Here is a 19,471-nt window from a genome sequence, read left to right on the forward strand (position 1 = left end):
GGCAGGTAAGCAGAAGCTACTTTCCACTTTGGACTGCTCTGTCTTAATAACCTTTGAAAGCAAGAAAGCCGCTGTGGGGACCAGGCTCTCACACAGAACGCAACACACAATTATGGCACAAAGAGACTGCAATAAAAGCACAACTCCCTATGTAAAGTTAATTTTTTATTTTTCTAGAAAGGGGGTACCTCTCACCAATCCAGGCCATTCCTAAATTGCAAAGGTTACCTTTGCTGCAAATCCTGGCCGCATTAGCAAGAACAAACCCAGGCGGTCTGAAAAACCTGGGCATTTGAATTCCCTCAAACCAGTTCCCAAAAGGGCTGATTCTTTCCCCCCTTCTTTTGTCCACAGAAAAACGAAACTCCACTTATATGTTGGGAGGAAGTATTTCAAAACATTCCCTTTTTCTCAAAGTGCAGAATTTATGGTAACAGATAATTAACAACAAATGACAAACACTGTGAGCAGTAAAGGTCCCAGTTTGGTTGCCAAGATGATGGTATCGAATTCCAAGATAAACATTGGAGCGTGCCGGCTGCCATTAACGTGGCGGAGGGGTCGAGATGGAGAGATGCAAAATAGGCCAGCCGTCCAGCACCCAGGGGCAGGGACACCGGGGCCAGCCACCTCCCACGCGGTTCCTGTTTCCCTTCTGCATTCTCAAGAGCGTCAGCCGACCAGGGGGTGGTACTAGACTCACTATTCTGTAAGCAAAAGGACACCTACCTGTGCTTTTCTATTTCACATGGAGGGGGAAGAGATGCTTCTTTGAACTACACTATGGAAGAATTAGGAATTAATACCCTTCAGGAGTTAATACCGCCTTCCTAGTCCGTCAGTTCTTCCCAAAGACTTCCCCCCTCGTCACTCTTCTTTTCTCTAAGCTGGTGGAGACAAAATAGGTTTCAGGGCATCCAGCTGTGCCCAAAATGTGAGGGTCAGCAACAAAGTGAAAACAAGTTAACTGTGAAAGTCAGAATCGGAGGACAACACACGGTAAGTCTCCTAGAGACTAACAGAGGGCAGACCTTGGGCAGCTGAAATTTCAGATATTTTTTACACTGCTCAAAAACCAGTTCATGGTTCACTATTTCTCAAATGGATTTTTTTTTTTTTTTAATATTGAAACACAAACCTAAAGTTCTGAGTTACCAAAAAAAGTCTAACATTAAATTGGTCCATCTCAGGGATCAACACAGGTCAGTGTATCAAAAATTTCGATTCTGATCTTTTCAAACGCTGGATTCATTGGTAATAGAGTTTTACCATGTATACCCCAAGAATCCAAGGTGAAATCTGTCTTATCTCCCCCTACTGACTGATGTTTAGGGATGAGCTGACATACTCCTGGCGTTCAAGTCAAGCCCAAGGCCAGGGACATCATAACTGCAAGAAAGAGTTAGAATCTAATAATATACCTTCCAGGCCCTCCCTCTCCTTTTCTCTCTCTTCTTCATATATACCACTACTTTCCTCTTCTCCATAAAAAGTGTATCTCCTCATTATAGTTCCTCCACACCCTCGTAAGACCAATGTACAAAAGTTGGTACTTTTTAAAAAATGGAATAATATTAAATATAAGGCAGAACTAAAAGCAATGGGTATGATATCTGTGATTCTTAAAAAATGCCTAATACAGTCTGACAGGCTTCTGTGGTTATCTCTGAAGTCTTAAGGCAAAGCAAAATGAAACAAAAGGGGGAAATTTTTCCAAAACTCAGGACCCAAATAGAGCTGGTAGAAGGTCTATGTCATAGCAAAAGGCTAACTCAGGAAATTAGAGAAACATGCTGAGGTTGCTTAGCTGGTGGGAGACTTCACCTTTTTTTTTTTCCCCCTTAATTTCAGTTTTAAGTCTTTGGGCAAAACACATTTTAAACTAAGTGTACAATATGTAAACGGTTTGAAACTTGGTCTGCGGCCCAAATACCTAAAACTAAATACCACAAGTAAACCGCTTTTCTTAGCCAATCAGCAGAAATGCCAAAATAGTCCACCGAAAGATGAGAAAAGATATTTTTCTTCCAATTGGAGAATTATCAAATCCTTTAGCTGGAAGGTTTCAGGGACTGTCTAGTCAAAGAAATAAAGGGATTTGAGTAGAGTTCATGTTATGGTGGTAGGGCACCATAATCTATTAAGGAAGCCACTGCCAACAAATGAACCTCAAGAAGGGTTTAATTCTCACATGAAATTTTAAGGGTCAATACTATCAAGTTCTGAAAATTTACCTCTTTGCTCTATTAAATGGTGCTAGTGGTTTTCTGTTTTTTTTTTCAACTAGTATCAAGAGCTTTGCTATTTAATATAAAAACATATGAAAATTTAAACCAACTAGAGGAGTTTATATTCTTGATGTGTGGTACAGGAAAAAAAATTAAAAGCCTGCAAAACAACACATTTTCTTATTTACATATATTTTACCCTTTTACAGGGACAACTGAAAGAAAAAAAAAAGTCTTCAAAGCAAAATAGAAGAAAAACATGCAGACCCGAATACTGCAAAGGCCAATAAATTCAACAAAGCTTTCTCTTTGCAGTTAGTGTTTCTACACAGACAAAGCCTTTAAGTGTACTTTTTACATTTTTTTTTTAAAAAGGCAGACTAACACGGTGGTCTGGAAAATCGTGGCAATTTTGTCCACACTGATATTGAAATAATAGCCTAATTATGCCAGGATAGCCACTGAAACATCCAGTTTCCAGGATGCTAGGAAAGTCTAAAAGGGAAGGAGACACGGGAAGGAGAGCGCGAAGCAAACACTGAAGAAGATGAAAAACAAGCTGATGCACACATTCCGAGACTTGGTGAGTTGTTTCTCCTTTTTGGAAATAGTTCAGAACTACCTAGAGCTTGTTATACGAGAGGTGGCAGATTTAATTATTAGCTTTGTTTTCATATCTTAAAATCTACATCTTCACAGGCTCTAAATCTCAGAATTAAAATTAAGTATATTTCAGATACAGACTCCCTATTATAGTACTCCTTCCCTGGTTAGCTGGTCTTGTCATTTTTGTCTATTTTTATCAAAACTTCTCCCTGAAAGAAATGTTTTTTAAAAATTGGACTCAGATCAGGAGATAAATTCAATCCATAAGGAGAGGTGATTTAACAATTGCCCAGTTTCAGGATATACCAATCCACTGACTGTAGCCACACTTCTAACATGAATATTTTCTCTCTATAAACGTAGGTAACTGTTTCAGGATTTGAAATCCAGGCATACCATAGTAGAAAGAATCGGCTTTGTCAAAATTCTTTACCCTCCCAGAGAGTCAAGGAACCAAAAACAAATAAGTCTACTCAGTTATGCAACATATAGCTAAATTTCTAAGAACAAATCCATATGGGACAAAAAAAAAAAGAAAAAGTCTAATTTTAGGTTGCCTTTTTAAAGCCAGAATGCAAACAAAGAAATCAACGGAATAAGAAAAAAGTCAATTCTAAAATGAAGCGTAAACTGTCACGGACCACGAGACCAGTACCCTCAGGGAGCGTAACAGGAAAAAGAACTTATTTTTAAAAAGAAATGAGAGAGGAAAAGAAAAAACACTCTGTGTTTGTACATGAGCACAAACCAAAAGAGCCATTCAGCGTCTCCAAGATGAATTTCAGATTGAAAACATTAACAAAAATTATGGCCATGCTAATGTGCAGGCCAGTGATAAATTTGTAATGAGAATGAGAAAGCGGCTTACCAAGAGAAAAATGTTTAGAATTTTTTTTTTCTTCACACAGCTAATGCAACCCAGCTCTGCGACAAAGAATGAATTTCTACCTTGTTAGTACTGTGCAATTTTACAGAGCCCCAATCACTCATTCATTGATAGTCCTCTTCCTCCATACTCGAGGTGGGGGTCACTGGTCTTCTCCTCCAGCGTATCCCCATGATGTCTCACCATGTAGTCTTTCCCTACAGAATATCACTAGTGATGAGGGATTTGTGTTCTTTATTTCAAACAAACTAAAGAAAAGAGAAGAGGAAACCCTAGACAGCCAGAGTAGGAAGGAATGATGCTAAAGTGCATCAAGTCCAATGGCTGGTGAGGAACTTGAAATTCAAAGATGCTCAACTTGCTCAGGATCACAGACCTAATTAGTGACCAAGACAGGACCAGAATCCAGGTTCCCTGAAATACTGTCAAGTCATCTGCAACAGCAAGCTCTTTATTTACCAATATTGTACACTTTTCTGGCTTCCAAAAATGAACTTGATGGCATTTCTTAGATAGATTTCCCTCCAGTTACAGGACTAAGAAGTCAGCAGCATCTATGGCCTCATATCTTCACATACATGAGCAAGCTGAATGATACTGAACCAAGGAACAGCTTTTGGTCTCTACCTGGATTACAACATAGAACAGAAGAAGGTACCACCCAAAGAAGCTAGGCCCAAAGAAAGCAGATTTACATGTGAGCCTTCAATGCAAATCTTGCTAACTAAAAGCAGAAGGAACTGCAGACAAATCACATGTTTATCATCCTTTAACTAAATCTTTTTTTATCATAAAAGCATTATACAGTTCTTATAAAATCGATGAAAGTATATAAAATAAAAAGTGTTAAGATCTTTACCTATCATTCCCTCCCCCAAATTTACTTGTAAATTTATTCCCTATAGAATCCCCAATAATGTTGATATTTATCTTTTTACACATTTTGAGATTTTTTTTTTAACCAAATGGCATCATTCTCTAACACTCTTCTGTAACTTTCTTCCTACATCTAAGGATACCTATTGCGTTTAGTCACTCAGTTGTGTCTGACTCTTTGTGACTCCATGGACTGTAGCTGACCAGGCTATTTTGTCCCTGGGATTTTTCAGGCAAGAATACTGGAGGGGGTTGGCATTTCCTACTTCAGGGGAATCTTCCCGACCTGGGGATCAAACTTGTGTCCCAAGCATCTCTTGCACTGGCAAGTGGATTCTTTACCACTTTGCCAACTCAGAAATGCCAAGGATAACTAATATAGACCTGAAATAAATATTTATTTCCTACCACTTAAGAATAAAACTTCAGATTAGACAAACAAAATCTTGTGAGAATTCGGCATGGGATGATCACCTAGATACCCTAAAAGCTTCAGACCATTTTTGATTAGCAATGCCTGAGCAAACACTGACAGATGCTGTAAAATGCAACAAAGCAACAAGGACAAGTTGGACTTGTCAAGTTTCACACAAGCAGTTCAGGAAAAAAGATGTTAACACTTCATGTTCACCAGCTAATGGACAAGACCAGAAATATGATCACAGCATTTATTTACCAATGCAATCTTCTGGGCACTATGTCATATACATCATCTCAAGTAACGCTTACAACCATCTTAGAGAGTCACTGAAGCCATTTTACAGATGAGAAGACAGAAATTCAGTAATCCAGCCCATCATCACCTAGCCAAGCCAGCAACTAGTGAGATCAGCCTTCAGACAGAGATCTCTGACTTTACACCACATTATCAGCTGCCATTTGAACACTGTCCTCATTCCCCAGCTCAAGCTATGCCGTTCGTACTCAATCCTGGTTAAATCCAGTTAATTCTTAAGGCTTCTATTATAACCACTAAGGTCCATCTAGTCAAAGCTGTGGTTTTTCCAGTGGTCATGTATGGACGTGAGAGTTGGACTATAAAGAAAGCTGAGCGCCGAAGAACTGGTGCTTTTGAACTGTGGTATTGGAGAAGACTCTTGAGAGTCCCTTGGACTGCAAGGAGATCAAACCAGTCAATCCTAAAGGAAATCAGTCCTGAATATTCATTGCATGGATTGATGGTGAAACTGAAGCTCCAATACTCTGGCCACCCGATGTGAAGAACTGACTCACTGGAAAAGACTCTGATGCCGGGAAAGATTGAAGGCAGGAGGAGACCCTTCTCCTGACAGAGGATGAGATGGTTGGATGGCATCACTGACTTGGTGGACATGAGTTTGAGCAAGTTCCTGGAGTTGGTGATGGACAGGGAAGCCCGGTGTGCTGCGGTCCGGTCCGTGGAGTTGCAAAGAGTTGGACACGACTGAGCGACTGAACTGATTGACTGACTGTCTTAATGCTTCTGTTTTAACCACAGCCATAGGTACAGAGCCTAAGACACTGATAGGGCTACAAAGGCTTGAAACTAGCACAAATGAATGAAGGCCACTATGATTCTACAAGGAAAAATCAGGTGACAACACTCAGCTCTCCAGATTCCTTGTCCCCTTGGGACTGACAATCTCATGAGTAACTTGAGATAGGGTGCGGGTGATTAAAGGTACAAACTATCAGGTATAAAATAGATAAACTACAAGAATGCAATATGAAGCACTGGGAATATAGCCAATATTTTATAGTAACTTTATATGGAATATAAAGTATAAAAATATAGAATTACGATTTTGTATATCTGCAACTAATATAATTTTGCAAGTCACCTATATTTCAATAAAAAAATGAAAAAATTTTTAAAAAGAAGTCAGGGCACCTTCCAACACTGACAGCTGAAAATTACCCCCAGCCCAAGTTTGCTACTATGGCTTCCCCCATGTCTCAGTGGGTAAAGAATCCACCTGCCATGCAGGAGACACAGGAGATGTGGGTTTGATCCCTGGACGGGGAAGATCCCCTGGAAAAGGAAACGGCAACTCACTCCAGTATTCTTGCCTGAAAAATCCCACAGACAGAGGAGCCTGTCCGGCTACAGTCCAAGGGGTCGCAGACATGATTCAGCGACTAAGCACAGGGCAAGTTTGCTAGTAATGACTCCTTGAGGAAGACAGGACAAAACTTAGCAGTGATTTTCTTATTTACTCATTTGTCTATACTCCACTAATTTTCAAAACGAACTGAGGCAGAATAAAAAAGTGCAGAATCAATAAAACAATCATCAATGAGAAGAGCTAACAATTATTGAGCACAGACTATATACTAAGCATTCCTCTAAAAATTTTACAAACAGTAATGTTTTTAACCTTCACAACAACCTTTGGAGATAGGCGCTACTTTTATCATCTATATTTTAGAGCTAGGGAAAAAAGAGAAGTTAACACATGCCTCCACAGGAGGCTATGCAGCGAGTACATCATGCAACCAGGTTTTAAATCCAACAATCTAATTCCACTATACTACACTGCCTCCCCAAAATAAATGTAAAAGAAAGAGTTAAGTAGGATTTCAGGGGTGCTGACAACTAAAGCCATAGACGATAAAGTAGAAAGTATCTAAAACTGAAAATAAAATTTAATTTGAGCTTCCTAGCAACCAATCTTCAAAGAAAAAGGTGAGGAATTAACCTCAATAGGGTAGCCAACCATCCTGGCTTGCAGGGGACTGAAGGGTCTCCCAGGAAGTGGGACTTTTGATGCAAAAACAGATACGGTTAGATGCCTTACTAAAGATGTTTTACAGTACTTAATTAGGCCTCAGACAATGTAAAACATACAAAATCTTGTTGGTGTTTTGAGATCTATACTGATTCCTTGAGCACCTTCTCCCACCCTCACTGAAAATACTAAATAATTTTATCATTAAAAATACTAAATAGCATGCTTGGGGAAGATGACAGGGCTGTAGAAAAATGAAGCCCCGTTAATTGCTGGTTTTCAACCATCACATCTATCAGTATCTTTAAGAATCTGGATAAGAGGGGCTTACAAATTCTGGGTTCAATTCTGCCCTGCCAACTTCAGCTGTGCTTTAATTTTCTTTCTCAAGGTCATATGGGATTGCTTTCTTTAAAAAAAAGAAAACAAAAACCAAAAACTTCCCTACATCACAGGCAGAGATGCAGACCAGTGATTCCTAGAAAGCTTGGTGGCAACCTGTTCAGAACTCCCAAGTGAAACCAAACCAGGACCATGTGGTAAACCCTTAATGCGAGTTGAAATGACAGCTTTGAAATCAATGATTGAGGTTATGAAGATGGGAACTGGGTCTTATGCATGTGTGTTCCCCTCACAGCACATCCTGCAAATAAATGTTCTAACTGCAATCTTAATCTTGGTATGTCAGAGCTAAAAGGGTTCGTATCTACCATTTGGTGCAAATGTTTACATTTACCGAGAGAGAAAAGAAAGTAAATTGTCCAAGATGGGTCACAAAGCTAAGGTGCGACAAACCAATTAAATGGGAAGTGAACTATTTCTTAACTAAGTTAAATAAACCTCAACTAGGTTTCCTGAAAGAGAAAAAATCACTGAACGGACCAGCACTGTAATTCCAATCCAGGTGATCTGTCATGGGCCTCCACAGATGTCAGTTGTAAGTGCAAAAGGAAAGTCAATGTTTTAAGAAACTCATGCAAAATAAATGAGCAACTATTCAAGAAGAAAAGACAAAATACCTTTAGGGAGAGGAGCAGAGCTCTTACCTTGACACGTTAAAATTTTTTTAAAAACTGAAGAAATTTTAGACTAAATATTTTATAGGTATTTTCCAGCCAATTTAATTTTCTATTTAGACTCAGGGCAATCTTTTTAGATATAACATGATCATCTTTAACCAAGAAACCTGAATGCCCAGTATGGGCTGGTCACTGTGCTAGGGCACCGAGCATGGAAAAGAAAGGTCAAGGAAAAGGCTGGCCAGCATCTTGATAATGTGTACACTCCTTCAAACAACACTCAGTGTTAAGACTAGTCAGAGAGATCCCAGTGAAAATCTCCAAATCTCAATCACAATTTTTCAACACAATGCACAATCAAATCCATGGATCAATCAAGTGATCAATCAATATTTCTAAACACCTGTCACCTGCTCAATCCTTGCCTTTAAAAAAATGAATGATACAGGACTTCCCTGGTGGTCTAGCGGCTAAGACTCCATGCTCCCAATGCAGGGGTCTAGGTTCAATCCCCAGTCAGGGAACTAGATTCCACATGCCACAGTGCCACAACCAAAGATCCTACGTGCCTCGATGAAGACTGAGAAGCCCACGTGACACAACTAAGACCCAGCACAGCAAATAAACAAATAAATGTTAAAAACTTTTTTTTAATGAAACAAACCTGTCCCAGTATTTTAAAAAAAGAAATGAATGATTTAGTTTGAGAGAGAAGGTAGGGAGAAGGGCGGGGGCGTGGTGGGGAGAGAGAAAAAGAGAATAAAAATGGAGGTGGTCCAGTTGGAGGAAAATATCAAGTGATGAGACATGTCATGTTGGTAGGGGGGTGGATGGGCATAGTCACTCTGGACTGGGGAAGAGAGAGATGAGGTTTCCTAGATGCAGAGGGACAAGAATTGACTCTCAGCAGACCTGAAATGTGAGCATCTCAGCTGTGAGAAACAGTGAAAGCAATGGCACCAAGACAGGAAGGCCCACAGGGTGCCAACACGCATGGCTGGAACGAAGCCCCCCACCTGCGCCTTTTGTTCACGGGTGATGAAGGTGCAAAGGGCAGCTGGAGGCAACCGTGGAAGAACTGCTACTCCCAGGGCAGAAGTCTGGCAAGAGGGCTACACAGCTGTCTAGGCCGCCACTGCAAACTCCGCTTTTCAAGCCTTGTTTTCATAAAAGGTATAATTTGATCCTTCAAATTTTTCATGGCTAGATCATGTACATCAGTTCTAAGGTTACATGATTTTTAAAATATCACTGTGCATTCTCAGTTCACCAGCGGAATCTTAGGGCTACAAACAAGCAAAGACTAAGCTCAGATTCCCTGTCAGTCGTTTTCCAAGGAATCTGGGGCAAAACATACTTTCTTTTGCCTGGAAGGAAACAAAAATCCACAAAGTGCTGTGCCATTCTTTAACAGAAATGTTACACCAGCAAGGCAGAACTCAAGGATTCCTAAGTCCAGTTTGCACACATTCTATAACATATTTGAAGGAAAAGCAATTATTAGAAACAGAAGGATAAAAGGAATATTTGAAATGAACACACAGTTACTATTCAGAAAAGCCATTTTAACAAAGAAAAATCTTGCCCCTTAAAAACTTTCCCTTAAAACCATGTTAGGAAACCTTCATTATTATGAACATATCCTGATTTAAAGAGAGTATAAAAATCTTCGAAATAGTTTAGTATTAACCATTTGCAAGGATTTCTCTATTTCTTCTTCTTCTTTTTTTTTGTTTTTTTGCAGAAATCCTATCATAGATAATTGAGTAGATTCTACAGAATATGCAAACTTGCAAAGTAACATCCTAGTACTTGTGACAACACCCAGGCAGTCAAGAGAAAGATCTCTGTGTTTGGTTAGTGTTTGTAAATTTGAGGAGGGGGTGTTGCATGTATCTGTGTGTGTGTCTGTGTTGGTGGTGGGAAGGAGGTGGACTTACTGGGTTTTTTTTTTTAATGCCCAAATAAAACAATTACTTTAAAAAAAAAAGAGCTTGTGACTTGGACATGCCCCGAGTTCAATTTCGCCAGGAATGGCAAAATCAGTCAACAGATCCCTAACCTCCTTTCTCTCCTGACTATACAATGCTTTTCAAAGGGGTTTAGTCCTACCATGAAAGACTCATGTTAGACATTGGAAGGGTCTAATAGAGAATGAGCACCAGGCCTTGAATAAACAAGGGAGATGGTGACCTTTTGCCCCTTCTGCTGAAAGCCCAGCACATCCTGTAGCAGAGGAATAGAAAAAAAGCTGGTGTGCACCCAGGTGCTGCAAAAATCCTTGCCTCTGGATTTCTCCCACACTTTGTTCCTTTAACAGTTTAAACCGAGACAAGGCTTAAAAAGTATTAGGAAGTGAGGGAAAAGTACAATTCCTGGAACCCACTGTCCCACTGTCCCTAATCCTTTGTTCCCCATATTGTTTGGATCCAGCAGCATGCTGCACACGTCCTACAAGCAACAGGCACGACAACAGATTTAGTAGTGGCTGGACAGTTAGTCCCAATTAGGCCTATTTCCCAGCTGAATGTAAAAGGGTGGTGGGGTGAGGTACAAGGGGAAAAAAACTACAGAAATTTCAAGGACATTTCATCAGGGAAGCAAGCAATGCCAGGTAAATGCAAACTGAACAAGGGGTCAGGCGAATCTGCCAAAATTCGCTGTGTGACATTGGACGAGTATCTGAACCTCTCTGTTGTTATCCACAAAATGTAGGCAACCCCTTGGGGGCTCTAAAGATCTAATGGCAAATCATGATCGACAGTACATACTCTGGAAAGGTTTATTAGCATCACCCAGATGTGGAGGATTCCTCTGAGCTGTACTTGGAACCACAGATAACCCATCTGTCTGGTGAAGCATACATCTTTTATTCTCCAAGTCATTAGTGATTTTCTAATTCCCTGATGGCTAATTTTTTCAAGTTCACGAGTGATACTTACATATGTACATGTGGCGGCTGGAACCTGCTCTGGTTGATGTTGTAATGCGTGAATGCCTGGGTGGGGTTGGAGCTGTACTCATCCACCGTGATGGTAACTTTGCCTTGAGAAGGAATCCCATGTGCCATCCTTCCTCTCTATAGGCATGAGCAATTCACAACTTTCCGGAGCGAAGGATGGAAGCGGGCATGGTGCGTTTCAGCCAACCTCTGAACCCAAGGATCTATTCATCAATACCGCTCTGCGTTTCTGGAAAAAACAAAACAAACCAAAAAATGAGGACAAAGAAAAAGAGGATGTTCCAAACAATGTCAGATGTGACACCTGGATGTGAAATTGGTTCAGGAAAAATCTTAATCTGTGTGGTCGCTTCGTGGACAAAACCTCTCCCAACTCTCTACCTAGCACATACTTCAGAATGGACATGACACTCCAAATGACACGGCTGGCTGCTAGCAAATCATTTCAGTGGTGTTCAAACTAAGATTTCCTCTTTAATTATAATTATGGCACTTAACGTGAATTACGGAAGGGCACATCCACAGTTGCCATGGTGTCTAACTATAAATGGTTTGAGCTCGAAGTGGAGAGTCTTCCAAACCTTTCCTGCTAATTGGAATGTTTGGTCTGTACAAAGTTGGTGTCACAGAATAATTTGAAACCTCGGTGCTTAGCACAGTCATAAAACACAATGCCAAATGTAAATTTAAAATGCTCTGTTCATCACAGATACCTGTGTGTAACTGTGATACACACATAATATATGCACACATCACATATAATTTTTCAGTGGTTCCAAAATACATAGGTACTCAAAGCATGGCGTACATACAAATTCCACTCCAGTCAAGAACTTTATGTTAAGTCAAATCCTTCTTGCTACACGTAACATAGTTTCTTAAAACCATCCAGTTATTCAGGGGAAAGCTGAACACATCCAGACTTGGATCACCATTTCGGATGCATTCATTACGAGCAGTAAAGGAGGGTGACCATTGAATCTACTGCTTCACGCCTGCTTGAAAGTGAAAGTCACTCAGTCATGTCTGACTCTTTGTGACCCCATGGACTATACAGTCCATGGAATTCTCCAGGCCAGAATACTGGAGTGGGTAGCCTTTCCCTTCTCCAGGGGATCCTCCCAACCCAGGGATTGAACCCAGGTCTCCCTGAACTGCAGGCAGATTCTTTACCAGCTGAGCCACAAGGGAAGTCCTCACTCCTGCTTGGTGCTGCAATATTCTCAGTAGCTGGTTTCATCCTTTAAAATTTTTTTCAGCTCATTTTGATTATTTGTATAAAAGACACTATATTATTTGTTGTGCTGGGTTCAGAAATGAGGATGTTTGTTTTTATAGCAGGTGCGCGAAGACTAAGCAGAACCCATCCCTGCTTCTACGCTGTTGCAATTGATCAGGGAAGTTTTAAAGAAGGGGACAGCACACTCCTTGGATACCCTTGGGTTAACCCACCCTCTTTCACTTTAAGCACTCTGCATTACAATACTTTCACCATGTGCACCATTAAGTTCTGGGAATCTTAGATGCTATCTCAAATAAAAATATTTAGAATAATAAGATTAGATTTAAATTTGGCATGAAACACCTTAAATATCAAGCAAAAGGCAGATGGCTTGCCATAGGCCATTTATTTTATTATTTTACAACCCAGGGCTTGTGTAGTCCTCCATATGCTAGCTGAGCTAAGAAATTCCACAGCCTTCTACTCAAATCATTGCCTTCTTCATATTAGCAAAGCAAGCTAAATAATACCCACCTTGCCTGCGTTCCTAACACATAATGGCGCTGCCAAGACATGAATCCCTCCTGCTCTGGCATTTTAAACAAAGTGTCATTTTGGGTTCTCTTTCTTCTTCCTGACTTCATGGGAGGTATGAGTTCTCTAAGCACCGCTGACAGACAACCAGGCCAGTAGGATTAACGAAATGAAAATCTTTGCCTGCTTCTCTGATGTAAGAGATCTATAAGAACTGCTTACAAATCATAATGTAGCAGTTTTCATACCAAGTTTGCAGCTGTTTCCTTAATTTCCCCCACAATTATATTTTACTGTTATTTTGCATAACAGTAAAACACAACACCTGCTTCAAATTGCAGTCCTGTTCTAAATACTGTAATTCTCTTTTGAGACACAAAGTACCGAGACACGAATGAAGTGCAAAACTGCATAATTGCGACATGCTGAAAAGTAAATACAAATGAAAACATCTTCCTGTTATAGAAATGACTGTCATTAAAAAGAATGTTAGCCATCAAAGCACAGAGGGGGGAAAAATACACATTTTCAGACTGGAGAACTTAGTGTTTGCATAAATTAGAGAGTGGTATAAAAATTACACGGCAATTCTTAATGTTCCTGCCATCAATGTCTATTGTGCGAAATACAGAACATTAAGAAGCAAAAGAAATAAAATTCATGTCTAGACCACTGTGACCTCTCTGTAACAATCTCTGCATCCAGAGCCAGAAACAGTTTAAATGTTCCTGGAGTAAACTCACTAATTAAACTCAGCAAAATGGCCTAGAAATGAAAGATACATACCTATTATGTAAATATCTAGGTAATGACCTACAGTAGTTAGCACTAGACCCTCTCATTTGAAGTCCAGAGAAGAAAGAACTTAGAAGGTGATCAATTTGCACTCTCTTATGGTCCACAATATCCTATAGTCAACATGGGGTTGCCTTTTCTACCAAGTGAGATCTGTGCCTCTTTGCACCTTTGCTCCAGTAGGACAAATAGAACATCTTTTCATCAGCAAGCACAGACCCCTGTAACTCAAAAGGGTAAATGGGTGGCTGGCACCTCATTTGAATTCATCTTTACCATGTTCTCTTTCAAATGTTTTATCGAAACAGTACACCTGCGGCGTCTATCTTCTTTAATCTGGAGTCCTTTGAAGAAAATGTCAGACTGAGGCAGAGAGCTTCAAAACTTTCACAGGAACCTTTACAGACAAGTCAAGAAAAAGCTTATTTTTTAAAAATGCTATGTTCACCCCCATTCACATCACAGGATAATCATATCTCAAGAATATGAAACACCAACACATGGAAAAGGCTTTTTTTTTTTTTTTTGTAAATTCCCTCCTCTAATCTGAGAAACCTGGAAAAAGCTTGAAACAAGACAGAATGATACACCACCTCAAAGTACTAAGAACCTGCATCCCCTTGCCTGACACAGGCAATAAAACCCTCCAAATGATCAGATTTTGGAACACCTCATCCTGATCACACATATTATTTTTTACATATAATATTTAGAGAGCGGTACTTTTTTTTTTAATTTCCATTTTTATACTTCAATACATTTGCTTTACAAAACAAAGGAACACAGTACTACATGCCAGCAATCCTAAAGAAAAATCTAAAAGGGACTGACGCTGCCAAACATTCATGCTGATGCTACTTTGATTTTCTCTTTAAAAAAAAAAATCATGTGAGCACATTTTGCATTTCCTAGACAGCAATCACTTCTCCTGTGCCTTAAGCTGTGCAACTTGCAATATTCTTTTTTAGGAATCTAGGGGGAAATCCTTTTAAAGTCTGCTGGCAATGAAAGGATTAAAAACTGAGGAATTAAATAACTGTCTCCACCTCCTAGACACCAGAAGTCCAATTTACCAAAAGTTTCAAAGCAACAACTCCTGACCTCTCTACCCGAACGCCGCACGGCACAGCCTATGAGAAAGGAGCCCGTGATTTCCTCGTTTAAACAAGGATGCTCATTTTATTCACTAGCCCCTAAGAAGATCGTCCGACCAACATCCTGGCCGGACTTTGGAACTCGCCGGCTCCAACTACGCCAAATTTCGCTCTCTCCTCCCTCTGCCGCACGGATCGAGTGCTTTCTCAACTCACGCCCTTACTCTTTTATGCCCATCTCCAGTTACTCATCCCTGTATCCCGGAGCGATGCCCAGAAGCCTCCGGGGCGGTTTCTCCGCCAAGGTTTTCAGACGGATGCACAAAGTCCCACGTGCCCTCTGTCCACAGAGCGCCCTCCCTCCCAACGCACTTACACCTGAACTTGTCTCCAGCACTTCGGACACCCGGCTGGCACATTCTTTCGGAGAGAAAGGGCAGGACTTTTCTTCCGCGCCTCTGGCAACGCGTGGAGTCTATATATGGTGGGGCGGGGGGTGCGGAATTCTCTACTTTGGATTGGTGTGTTTGTTTTAAATCTACGGTGGGCAGTTGGGGGTGGGGGTGGGGGTCAGCAACCACACACACACACACACACACACACACTCTCATTCACTCACTCGCGCGCGCGCCCTGCCCTCCCGGCTCACGGCCGGCTTGTCCGAGCTATAGCTCCCCCTTCTTTCCTGGAGCACCAGCTCGCCTTACTCGCTCAGTTCCTCATTGCCACCGCCGTCGTCTCCGCCGCGGCTGGCACTGTTGGCGCTGGCGCTCGCGGCCCCAGGCTCCGCTGGGCGCTTGTCCTTCTTTCTCTACCGCTTCCCCAGCCCCGAATTGATTGATGACCACCGGCGGCCAATGGCTCTGACACCGCGCCATCCTCGCTAGAGCATCACAGCCCCACGCCCCCGACGTCAGCCTCTAGGGCGCGTTGGCATCCCCGAACCCCGAGAGCCGAACCCGCACCCGGGGCCGCCGGCGCCACCCTGCTCTCTGCCCCGGAGCTGCCGGGCTGCATCCTTGGAGCGGCAGAGAAAGAAAGGGAGGGATCCAGCGAGCGTTCGAAGGGGGTGTTGAGGCCACGGATTTCCACCCCCCTCTTTGGAAATCTTTTCTTTCACTTAAAGTTTTGTTTTGTTTTTTTCCCACCCTGACCTGTTTGTGTGTTTACAGCATCTCAATTACACATTTTTCAAGACCTGCATTTGCACTTAATTGGGGGTGTCCTGGGGAGGGGTGTGGTATAAATCCGCCCACTGGGGCATCCTTAATTTCTTTCCTTGCTGGTGCATTCTAATACCCTCCCCAATCGCCAGGAAAAATGCCCCCTTCACCTCCTAGGCCGCAAAACCTCGGAATTCAAAGGTTTTGCAAAGACAACCCTGTTTCATGTAAATAGCAAAGAAACTCCTGCCTCCCGAGGGAAGAAATCGAGCTGCAACGGTTACTTTTTCTGGCCGTTCGTTCCCCGCCGCCTAGCCCGGGTCGCTGGCCCGCTCTGCAGGCTGCGGTCGCGGAGACCGGAGGCGGCGGGGGAGATCCAGGTTGGAGCGCGGGGAGAGGGTGAGAAACGGCCCCGCGCGAGAGCGGCGCGCGCGCAGGCGGCCCGGGGGCGGCCGCGGAGCGCAGACCCAGCACAAAGCTGCGCGGCGCCTTCCCGGCCGCGGCACCTCGCTCCGGCCGCCGCGGGCGCCCAGGGCTCGGGCCAACACAATGCACCCGGGCCTAGGCCGGGGCGGCTCGAACACAGAACCCCCGGACTTTGTAGTAAACAGCTCGCCGTGCCCTCTTCCCCACCCCCATCCCCGCCGCCCGGCTTTTGCCGCTGCCCCTCGCCTACACCCCCTCCTCCGCTGCTAAAAGAGCCCGGCGGAGGAGGGAGCGGCGAGGTGGAGACCCCGGGAGGTCGGGGGCCGAGGACGGGGGCGGGGGGAAGGGAGAAGGGCAGAGGGGCGAGATGGGGAGTGGGAAGGAGACAGCTCTTAAAAAAGAATTCGCTTTCGCTCCGGGGGTTGAAAAAAGCCCTCCTCGGGTTCCGAATTGCCCGGAAAGCGCCGACTCGAGCGACTGTCAGGGGCACCGGGGCAGCCGCGGTCCGCAGCCTCCAAGCCCCTCGCACGCGCCTCTGACAAGGCACCTCTCACCCGGGCTCCGCTTTGTGTGTGCATTTTTTTCCCTTCCTCTCGCGCGCGGCACCGGGCGCCCGGCCGCCTCCTCCCCCTCCCCCGCCCTCCGCCTCCCTTCCCGGGGCGGATTACCTTTCCCGGGCTGCGCTCCGGGTCCCGGGGATGCCTTCAGCGCCCGACGAGCAGGCGATCCATCGCGGAGCAGCCGGAGCCGGCGGGAGGCGCGCGGGGGGCGCGCGGGGGCGGCGAGGGGCGCGGGCGGGCCAGAACCTTCGACCCCGAAGGTCCCGCCGCGGGCTGGGGCTGGGGGCCGGGGGGCGCGGCGCGAGAGGGAGGCGGGGGGAGGGGGGAGAAAGGACCCGAGCAGCCTCGATCTGGGGAGAGAGCGAGCGTGGGGGCGAGGAGAGGGAGCGAGGGCGCGGCGAGCCGGAGGGAACGAGAGCGGTGCAGTGACAGGGACTGCCACTGGGGTCAAAGGAGCAGAGCTCCAGGAAGCAGGGCGGCCGAGGCGCCGCTCTGTGCGCGCTCCCCGGCGGGACCCCGCGCCCCCGCGCGCCCCTGCTGCGGCCCCGGCCCGCTGGAGCCCCCACTGGTGCCCCGAGGCCCCGGGGTTGCGAGAGGAGGCGGGAGCTAAGGGCGAGGCCGGTAGCCTGCTGGTGCTCCCGGGTCAAGCAGGCGGCAGGAAGCTGAGCTGCAAGTTCATCATCATGAGTGTGATCAGCGTAAAAATGATAGGGGACTGAGGAGGGGGGCTACGGAGCCCCAGGAAAATAAAGGGAGTTTTCCCTCCAAATGGGCGTCTTCTGCAAAGGGAACACCCAGGCCCCAGGCCCCCCCACCCACCGACCTGCCAGGCGCGGTCTGGAGTCCTGGCACAGCTCCAAGGCGCAGAGCTTGCCTGGGGGCAATGAGAGCGGCTCGGGCACTGCGCTGAAACCGGGGAGGGCGACCTGGGTCTCCTACCGTCTCAGAGCTTAGACTTTAATGGGGTAAAGCTATGCACCTTCACACACACACACACACACACACACACACACACACACACACACACACACGCATGCACACACACCTCTTTCTTTCTGCAACGTTGTTCCTGAGAAAGAAAAGGCCAACCCAGCTGACAATTTCTTTCACCTCCAGGTTCAATTTAGGGAGGTGAGGAGAGGCAAAGAGTCTAAGTGTTAGCATTTTGGTCTTTGGGGCACATTTCCCCCGAAAGATAAGCAATTCAAAAACATTGTAAAAATCAGTTTGCCCCTTTTTTCCCCTGCTACTTTGGATTATGGAAGAAAAGATTTTCAGAATTGTATGCAATCAACATAAGAAAAGGAAAAGTCGCTGAGATGCTGGAAGACAGAGGACAAGGAAGGGAAAGAAGGCTTTTAGAAAACTTGGTTGGTGGCGTTGACTGTGAAAGACAAGGTGACCCTGTGATGTTATGCCATTGTCAGAGTTGAAGGATTTGGATGCCAACCAGCTCTAATCCTTTTCCAGGAGTCAGACTCAAAAATCTAGGCATTCTCCAAAGGGAAATCCAGTGGATGTGTGTGAGAGAGTGAAGTGTGCTAGGTACTATGTGACAACGGACTAGACATCCTGGCTGAAATTATATCCCCTAAAAATAAAAAGCCATTGCAACCTGGTCTGTGGCCTCTGTGTTGAGACTAATTGGTTTCCAGGGTCAGGGGGAAGGGAGAGAGGCTGGTAGGAGCCCCTATAAAAAAGATCAAACGGAATTCACTTGAAAATATGTCCCTTTTACAATGGACTTTCCTGGCACTTGAAGTAAGCTGTCTTATGCCCCAGCTGAAATGAAGGGGAGATGGTCTTGCTAATGTATTTATTTTATTGTAAAGTATGTCCAGAGTGTCCGTCCTTGTCAAATGTGCTGGGAACCATAGGACAGTCACTTTCCTTGCCCAGCATAAACCACAGCAAGGAGCACTGGTGTGAAAGAACAGCAAAGATGGGCGGGGGGATGGACCTTTTATATTTTGTTTTTGATTTCCAGTCCAGCAGCAAACATTGACTGGAGTCATGAAGAAATGCTTGGTTTTCTTTTCTTTATTCTATGAGTTAGCAGTACACTCCTTATCTAAATGATTGAAATTTTTCAACTGATTTTGACTGATATAAATCTGCACCAGCCAAATCATTTCTGTGGTTTCCTTCCTTTAAAAAAAAAAAAACTTGATAGTTAATCAAAACAACAAAACTAGTTTGTACATGATCCCGGATCTAAATAATAATGAATGTACACACAAAATAATAATAACACACAAAAATAAATAATAACCTGTTCTTCTTAAAAAAAAAAAACTTGATAATCAAAACAACAAAACTAGTTTGTACATGATCCTGGATCTAAATAATAATAAATGTACACACACAAAAAATAAATAACAACCTGTTCTAC

At 43.8% G+C, this 19,471-nt stretch overlaps 1 protein-coding gene across 6 annotated transcripts in view; it reads right to left on the bottom strand.

Moving 5' to 3' along the window:
- The window catches only part of MPPED2 (metallophosphoesterase domain containing 2), a 208,001-nt gene extending 190,151 nt beyond the window's left edge, over positions 1–17,850 (bottom strand). For 2 of the 6 annotated variants that reach the window (XM_020885985.2, XM_070472983.1), the window contains exons 1-2: positions 17,188–17,847; positions 11,266–11,514 (exon numbers count right to left, since the gene is read on the bottom strand). In XM_020885985.2, coding sequence (XP_020741644.1) covers positions 11,266–11,393 — 128 coding nt within the window. In that variant the 5' untranslated portion in view covers positions 11,394–11,514; positions 17,188–17,847. Of the gene's footprint in view, positions 1–11,265; positions 11,515–15,306; positions 15,401–15,637; positions 15,913–17,187 lie in introns of those variants that run through there. The other 4 variants (XM_070472984.1, XM_020885983.2, XM_070472982.1 and 1 more) reach the window with 4 other exon arrangements.
- Positions 17,851–19,471: the final 1,621 nt, after the last annotated feature.

This window comes from Odocoileus virginianus, chromosome 10 (assembly GCF_023699985.2).
Source record: "Odocoileus virginianus isolate 20LAN1187 ecotype Illinois chromosome 10, Ovbor_1.2, whole genome shotgun sequence".
Lineage (NCBI taxonomy): Eukaryota > Metazoa > Chordata > Mammalia > Artiodactyla > Cervidae > Odocoileus > Odocoileus virginianus.